Raw genomic sequence first — 8,862 nt, 5'->3', positions numbered from 1 at the left:
TTGAATGCAATCGTCCCAGGAAATGCGGGATGCACTTCGGGGCGGTGTCCCCTAGGGCTGTGTGGTTTAAACACATAGAAAAGTCTCGGCCCACAGGCAGGGCAGGGCAGGGAATGACCCAGAGGCCAGGCTGGGAGGCAGAAGGCAATTTGGGGAGGGTGTGGGCCTGGAGGCAGGGCCTGGAGGTGTACCCTCAGTATACCTGCTGGGCCTCACAGCCCAGAACCTCCAGCCTCAGGGCGATCTGGTGTGCCCAGCTCTGGGGGTGAATTCTAAGGTAGCGAGTCAGTAGTGGGGGGTCTAGAGAGTTCACCACGGGTGTGAAGGAGTCTCGATTTCCCTGAAAAACCTGAAAGAAGAAAGATGGCATTTGTTAGTTGTCTGACGGGAAAACACTACCTGCTAACCCCCCTTCCGCTGCTTCTCTTCTCGCCTGCGCCATCGAGTCCTCTGGCCTCCTACTGTGTCAGTCGGAATCCCTCCCTCATCCCCAGAGTGGCCCGCACCTCTGGCAACGCCCGGCACAACCCGCACGCTCCCCGGGAGGCGAATGGATGACTGCATCCCACGCATCTGGGCCTGGGAAAGTGGGTCGGACTTCTAGAATTAAGAGCACCTGGCATGCCTGCTGTGGAGGCCTTTGCTCCAGCTATGCCTTGGATATGGAACGTTCCCACCCACTCGCCAAAACCTCAGTGAAATGGAACGTTCTGTCTGAGGTGACACACAGCATCTGCGTGTTGAACCCTGTGGGGGCGGGAGTCAGGCTGCTGCCAGGTGAGGGCACAGGAAACGCCCGATACAGGTAGCCACTGCCGGAGCCCTGAGTCTCAGCTGGTTGGCTTCGTCCAGAGCGCTCAGTGTCCCCGTGTGTCTGGCTGCGGGCTTACCCACCGTTTTCCTCGGTTTTCACCGCCAAATGCCAGCCAGCCCCACGAGAGTCAGAGACCCTGCTCACTCGTGTATCTTCCACACACAGGACACGTAGCATAACGTACACACGTGGCAGATATCCTACAAACATCTGTTAGAGCTGGTGTGTTTGATGAAACTTTTCAGAAACATTAAAGTCCCTCTTCTGGGATTCTTCAGCAGATGTTTATGTTCTATTTGGAGGCTTGTACATCTTATGTTACACTTACTCCTTGTTACCTCCCCTCAAGTTTTTTTTTTTTTAATTTTTTTTTCAACATTTATTTATTTTTGGGACAGAGAGAGACAGAGCATGAACGGGGGAGGGGCAGAGAGAGAGGGAGACACAGAATCGGAAACAGGCTCCAGGCTCTGAGCCATCAGCCCAGAGCCCGACGCGGGGCTCAAACTCACGGAGCGCGAGATCGTGACCTGGCTGAAGTCGGACGCTTAACCGACTGCGCCACCCAGGCGCCCCGTCCCCTCAAGTTTTTATTGTGAAATGGTAGCAACCCCAAGAAATTGAAAGAATAATGTGATGGACACTTAAGTCCTCCACCTAGATCCACCGGTTGTTAACATCATGCGATTTTACTGTATCTATTTCTCTACACACACACACACACACACACCACCACCACCACCACCACCACCACACACAATTTTCTGAACTACTTGAAAGGAAGTCGTAAACATCATGGCATTTTACTCCCAAATATTTCAGCATGTCAAACTTAAAACTAAGGTTGTTTACAACCACAGAATAATATTATCCTATCCACCGAATGTAATACTGATATAATATAGCCTAATATTTTAAAATGTCCAGTTATCATATGATATCCTTTATACAGTTTTTCCAACCCAGAATCTAATAAAAATCACACTTTGCATTTATTTATTCTATCCCTTCAAATCTCCTTTGAGAACAGACTCCTAGTCTCTGATCTTTTTTGTCCTTCATAACATCGACATTTAAATTTTTTTTAACATTTATTTATTTTTGAGACAGAGAGAGATAGAACATGAACGGGGGAGGGGCAGAGAGAGAGGGAGACACAGAATTGGAAGCAGGCTCCAGGCTCCGAGCCATCAGCCCAGAGCCCGACGCGGGGCTTGAACTCACAGACCGCGAGATCACGACCTGAGCTGAAGTCGGACGCTTAACCGACTGAGCCACCCAGGCGCCCCAACATCAACATTTTAAAAATAAGTTTATTTATTTATTTTTGAGACAGAGAGCAAGAGAGAGAGAGAGAGAGAGGGAGAGAAGGAGAGGGAGAGAGAGAGAGAGAGAGAGAGAGAGAGAGAGAGAGAGAGATTTCCAAGCAGGCTCCACACCTTTAATGCAGAGCCCAGTGAGGGGCTTGATCCCACAACTGTGAGATGGAGACCTGAGCCGAAATCAACAGTTGGATGCTTCACCAACTGAGCTACCCAAGTGTCCTGACACTGACATTTTGAAAAGCGTATTGTGGATTGTTCCACATTCTAAATTATGTGACTGTTTTCTCATTATGACATGTTGGTTAAACACTTTTAGTGAGAAAACTGAGTGCATGATGTGTCCTTTCCACTACATCCATCAGGGGACACATAATGCTAATTTGTCCCATAAATTGACGATGAAAAGTTTGATCACTTGGTCAGGGTGATGTCCACCAGATCTCTCTGTTACCAAGGTGATCGTTTCCCTTTCCTAACAAACAATCTGTGGGATGATACTTTGAAACCATGTAGATACTCTATTTCCCATCAAGCTTTCAGCCAATGGTTTCAGCATTCATTAAAGTTCCTTCTCAATATTAAATAGTATATCGTCGGGGCTCCTGGGTGGCTCAGTTGGTTAAGCGTCTGACTTCAGTTCAGGTCATGATCTCACGGTTCATGAGTTCAAGCCCCACATCGGGCTCTGTGCTGATGGCGCAGAGCCTGCTTGGGATTCTGTCTTTCCTTCTCTACCCCTCCCCACTTGTGTGCTCTCTCTCTCTCTCAAAATAAATAAACTTAAAAAAAAGAAGTGATTTTCTTTGTTTTCTACCACTGACCTTTTCTGGTTCTTGCACAGTCTCCCCTAGACTCTCCAGCGTGAGCCCTGATGCTAGCTCAACTATAGCTTTGCATGTTTACTGTCTACTTACTTGTGAATAGAAACAGAATTCTTTGTTTTCTAGCTACTCTGCAGGTGAGTTATGGGTGGTTTTATGCAGTTAAAAAATATATATATATATATTCAGATCATTGGTGAAGAGAGATTTAGTTCTTCCTTTCCAGTTTAGATGCCTTTTATTTCTTTTTGTTGCCTCATTTCTCTGGCTATACCTTCCAGTAAAACGTTGAATAGAAGTGGCAAAAGTGGTTGTCCTTGTTTGTTTTGTGAAAATTATAAAAGGAAGCTCTTTTAGAATGGAGTCAGGGGCGAGGGCAGCAGGGGAGGCTCACAGCCTACCACGTGTCCTCTATTCCAGATCCATGTCCTCAATTCCAGATCCGACAGGAAGACGGTGGGGCTCTCACGAGGATGCCGCTTTCTTTACTACTTTCCTACCGGAGCAAGAGGAAGGAAGGTCCACCCCTCCTCGGCCCCATCCCCACTGCAGCCCAGCCCCGAAGTCACAGCTCAGCCAATGAGAAACCACTGCACTTCCCACTTCCAGTTTATTCCAATGGACTGTTTGTTTCTGGCAGCCGCTCCCAGCTCCTCCCTTTCCTGCAGGACTCGGTGTGCTTTGCTTTTGTTCTGCAGAACAACAGCTTTCTGCTGTTCCCAAATAAAGCCATTTTGCAGGTAAAATAACTGGCAGTTTTCCTTTTAAAGTTAACATTTTGCTATTTGTCCACTATATTTTCCCTTTCGTCCTGGGATCCTGATCATATGTATGTTAGGCTTTTGATGGGTACCCTCTGTCTCTTAATTTCCTTTCCGCATGCTTTGCCTTCTGTGCGCCATCCTGGGTAATTTCTTCAGCTGTATCTTTCAATTGAATAAAGTCTCTCTGGCTGTGTCTAATGTCCTACTAAGTCTTTCTTTGATTTTCAAACTTCGATAATTCTGTTTTTCTTTCTTTTTTTTTTAAATTTTTTTCCCCAACGTTTCTTTATTTTTGGGACAGAGAGAGACAGAGCATGAATGGGGGGGGGGGTCAGAGAGAGAGGGAGACACAGAATCGGAAGCAGGCTCCAGGCTCTGAGCCATCAGCCCAGAGCCCGACGCGGGGCTCGAACTCACGGACCGCGAGATCGTGACCTGGCTGAAGTCGGACGCTTAACCGACGGCGCCACCCAGGCGCCCCATGTTTTTCATTTCTAAAAGTAGTGTTGTTTCCCCAGAGCTGCCTAGTAATTTGGGGTAGTTTGTCATTTATTTTTAAAGTAGGCTCCACACCCAAGCAAGGCTTGAACTCATGACCCTGAGATCAAGAGTCACATGCTGTATGGTCTGGCTCCCCTCTGCTCACGTGTTGTCAAGTTGGTTTGTTCTCTTGCATGTTTGCTAATGTTTATGATCTTATCACTGCGATTTGTGGGGATCTTGGGGACCTAAACTGGGAGTGCTGTCTTCTAGAGTGGGCTCGAGAAAGGTTCTCCCAGATGTCAGGATGTGCCTGAATGCATTTGGTTCTCCTTGCATTACGCTCAAAGCTTAGTCTCCTACTAACACTCATATAAGCATTTTCCTGTAGGAAAGGTCCTCCATTGTATATTTTCTCGTATTTTACCTCTCTGTTCTGATTTAAGCTCATTATTGTCAAGTAAAAGCTCATGGGTTTTTTGTTTTGTTTTGTTTTGCTCATGTTGGCGAGGAGGCTGGAGAGTCCCCTATCTTCTCTGAGTGTAACAATGAGGTACGAAGTATGGACTATACACGATACAGCCTTTTTATCGTGGTGATATGTACATAACACACCATTTACCATTTTGACCGTTTTTAAGTGTACAATTCAGCAGCGTTACATCCATTCACAATATTGTCCAAGTATCACCACCGCCCATATCCAGAATTCTTTATCTTGCAGAACTGAAACTCTGTACCCACTAACCAGTAATGTGCCATTCTCCTCTCTATGAACTTGCGATTCTAGGTACCTCATTATAATTGTTAATTTTATGTGCCAACTTGACTGGTTCATGAGGTGCCCGGATTGTTGGTCCAACACTATGCTGGGAGTGTCTGTGAGGATGTTTTGGGATGAGATTAACATTCAAATGATAGAATGGGTAAAGCAGATTGCCTTCCAATCAGTTACAAGCCTGAATAGAACAAAAACGCTGACCTTCTTCAGAATAAGAGAGAATTCTTCCTGCCTGACTGCCTTTGAACTGGGACATTCGCTTTTCCAGCTTTGGGCCTCAAACTGAAATATCAGTCCTTCCTAAATCTTGAGCCTGTTGGCCTCCAGCCTGGGATTTACACCGTCAGCTCTCCTGGGTCCCCAGCTCACTGCTCACCCTGCAGATCTTGGGACTTGTCAGCCTTCATAACCGTAAGCCAATTCTTTACCATAATCTCCTTATACACACGCACATTCTACTGGCTCTGTTTCTCTGCAGAACCCTGACTGACTAATACACTCATATACATGGAATCATACATTTTCCTTCTGTCTAGTCTGTTTCATTTAACCTAATGCGTTCAAGGTTCATCCATATGGTAGCAGCTTTCAGAGATATACCCTTTTAAAATGTCCTGAAATATGTATTATCTATACTCTGGTCTACTAAACTGCCAGCAGCAGAAGTCTAATCCAGCACCGGGGGATCAGGGAGTTCTCCCTGGAGGAGGAGATGATGTTTGTCTGAGACTTAAAGACCGAGCCAAGTAAAAAGGGCAATGGGAAGTGCCTAGGAAAAATGTTCTAGGTAGAATAGACAGTATGTATAAAGTCCTAGTATGAGAAAGAACATGCTGTTTTAAGAGACCTGAGAGTTTCTTAGTATGGATGGACCTTAGAGAGCAAAGGAGCAAGTGGCAAAAGGCTATATGAGAGAGACTGGTAAGGGCCGCACCATGATTAATTCTTGATGAAAAAGAAAAGAGATGATACAGATGAACTAGTCATTCTCTCATTAGTCATGGGATAGCAAGACTTTTGTCATGTTCTCTAATTAGCAAAATTTGTTGACTTATGCAGGAAACCCACATCAAGAAGGAAGATTGGGGGCACCTGGGTGGCTCAGTCAGTTAAATGTCTGACTCTTGATTCTGGCTCAGGGTATGATTTCAGGGTTTGTTAGATCGAGCCCCGCATCAGGCTCTGTGCTGACAGTGCGGAGCCTGCTTGGGATTCTCTCTCTCCCTCTCTGCACCTTCCTGTTCATTCCCTTGCTGTCTCTCCCTCTCAATCCCGAAATATAAATAAACTTAAAGAAAGAAATAAACTTAAAAAAGAAGGAAGATTGTCTGGGTCATGTACGTTAAAGGTCAATGAGGCTTGGGAATTGACGTTTATGTTATGGGTGAGGATACAGACATCATTAAACATTTGGCAAATAACTCGCATTCTTCTTCACCCCTCTGATTCCTGCCATCTTCCTGAATGACATCAACATCCAGGAGGGTAATCAACTTTTGGCTCTAGTCTGCCCTTTCCTGGGATTGTACATCCTTCCTTGGAGTCACTGTGTCCTCCCGAAATGTCTTCCATCGTGTCCTATTACCACAGATACTCAGTAAAGTCTATCTTGAAAGTCTGATCATGTATCCACCTTGTTATCTTTATAAATGTCAAGCTCTAGGAAGAGTTTTGTGCCTTTCCCAGGAGACCAGCATACCTTGACTTTGCCATTGTGAAGAAACAGAGCCCAGTTATGGCCATCTTGACTACTGGAAACGAGGAACTCCTTCACATACATGCTGGTAAGGAGTGATTTCACCCCCTGGGTGGCTATTCCTGTGACTTTCATTGTTTTCTGGAAGTCCACTTGCAGCCACTCTTTTGGATTATTTGCCTGAGGAAGGTAGGTAGAGTAGTATCGTTTTGGGTACCATTTGTTCCCAGAAATCCCCACAGCCCTCCCTCTTCACCATGTCATAGCAGATATCGCTCTGCATTTAAATAGTCTCTCCATCAGTCTCCCTTATTAGGCTCGAAGCAACTTGAGGGCCGAAAGTTTTCGTGATTCCGCTTTGTATCCTCAGGGTCTCCCACTTGATAGGTGCCCAGTAAATGTTTGCTAAATGAATACGTGAGCCATATAGAGATGGACTAGAGTATTACCAGTTTGGCAATGTGCTATACCACCTGTTTTGTTTAAAGTAAGCCCCTGCAAGGAGCAGAGACCATTCATTGCATTCATCCTCCTAAAACTAGTCAGTGACTGAAAATCCCAAATTCAGTGGTTCTGCAGAGAAGGCCAATTGTTGATACTTCTCCATAAAACTGTACTTCGGCTTACTACAGTTCTTTCACAGACACCAGCCCAGTAATGCTCATAGAGATTCTGCTTCTAGGAGGTTTGATTAGGGATCATTTCCCCCAATGAACGCTGTGTGAAATCACACGGCACATCTGCAAAGTAACTGGGGGAGTTTTCCCCAGAGGCAACCATCCTTGACTTTCCTTCCCTTTTGGGAACAACCAGGTGACAGAAATGCCTTAAAGAAACAGTCAAGGACTTTCCCTACTCTTTCCCCACCAGTACCCCCTCCTGCGCTTTGGTTACATGGCAGACCTGCCTCTTACCTGAGGCCTCCAGGCATTCGTCCTCCCCTGGAGGTGCAGCCGGGCTTGTGAAGGGGACCAAGTGCCAAACATGCTGTTTAAGTAGGACGAGGCGGTGACCTGTGCGTCTGATATTGCTTTACTCTCCATTCCCAGTGGCATGCTGCAGCCTCGAAGAAATTACAGGGGAATGTAATCACAAGGAAAAGATGTAGCCTCGGTTCTACCGGCCTGCGCCCAGTGATCCTCTAGGGCTATTGTCACCATGATGTCATTTCCTGGGCATAAACCTTTGCACAGATTCTGTTGCTGTTAACATGCCCCTAGTTTTCTGGTCAGCTCTTCTCAGTTCTGTTTGACTTTGATTTGCCTTGTTAAGCACACCTTGGGGGGTAGCTGCCCCTGGGGAGTCGCTCCCCCCCCCGCCCCCCGTTAGCATGCCCAAGCCCTGGGTTTGCTCAGGACTCGGCTGGTTTAGCGTTGATAGTTTCTGATCTGGGAAACCCCCCTGCTCTTGAGAACACTATGACAGTTAGTCATCCTACCCATGGTTGGGAGAGGGAGGGATACAGGATAACTTGGCACTCACTGTTTAAATCACAGCCCATCAACTCCATGCGGAGAGTGCTGCGGATGCTGTAATGCGTTGGGTGCAAACGGATGTACCGAGCAATAATCGGAGGGTTAAAAATATTGTGTTTTATCCCAGATGAATCCACATTGCCAAAGAACACCTGTAGGGAGGGAGTAGCTTAGGTACATGGAAAGTGGAGTCAGAGTAAAAAGCAATTCCTCCCAATCACATCTTCCTTCTAATTTTGCTTTGTGCATTTCTCAACAGCATCCAACACTCAAAGCTATCCTGGCTAGACACATGTTAAAATGGAATTCATGAAAGCAGAAAACACCAGGAGGAAGAATGGAACAAGGGACATTAACTCTGGGCAGGTGAAGTAGTCTTCTATTTTCAGGGTCCTATGAAAGGCTCATTAAAGTTGAGGGCAGAGGCAGCAGTGAGAGAGTGCTGGGAGTCAGGACTTGGCCACATGGGCCTCAGAAGAATCTTCCAGGAATGTGTGCTGCGTGTATGTGTGTGTGTGTGTGTGTGTGTGTGTGTGTGTGTGTGTGCGCGCGTGACCTGTGAGGCTTTAATTAATTGTTTCTTGTGTCTGAATTCATGAGATACATATTAACATCCAACATGTGGTGTTTAGGACCTTGACATGTGTAGCTTCCAGAAGACAGTACCGGGCATATTTAAAGTAAAAGGAACACAGTTTGAGAAATA

The 8,862-nt window shown here is 46.1% G+C and overlaps 1 protein-coding gene across 1 annotated transcript; it reads right to left on the bottom strand.

The window, feature by feature from the left end:
• Nucleotides 1–6: 6 nt before the first annotated feature.
• On the bottom strand, nt 7–8,379 carry LOC121024384 (coagulation factor VIII-like). The gene is made up of 4 exons (XM_040466614.1): nt 8,164–8,379; nt 7,596–7,744; nt 6,685–6,861; nt 7–349 (listed from the first exon to the last, which is right to left on the bottom strand). Exons 1-4 carry the CDS (start codon nt 8,189–8,191, stop codon nt 194–196), a joined length of 510 nt encoding a protein of 169 aa, XP_040322548.1. The 5' UTR covers nt 8,192–8,379; the 3' UTR covers nt 7–193.
• Between the last annotated feature and the right edge of the window lie 483 nt (nt 8,380–8,862).

The sequence above is a fragment of the Herpailurus yagouaroundi genome, unplaced genomic scaffold (assembly GCF_014898765.1).
Source record: "Herpailurus yagouaroundi ecotype Mexico unplaced genomic scaffold, PumYag 64212, whole genome shotgun sequence".
Taxonomy (NCBI): domain Eukaryota; kingdom Metazoa; phylum Chordata; class Mammalia; order Carnivora; family Felidae; genus Herpailurus; species Herpailurus yagouaroundi.
The sequence above is the reverse complement of the archived record's forward strand: the minus strand, read 5'-3'. Positions and strand labels throughout refer to the sequence as shown.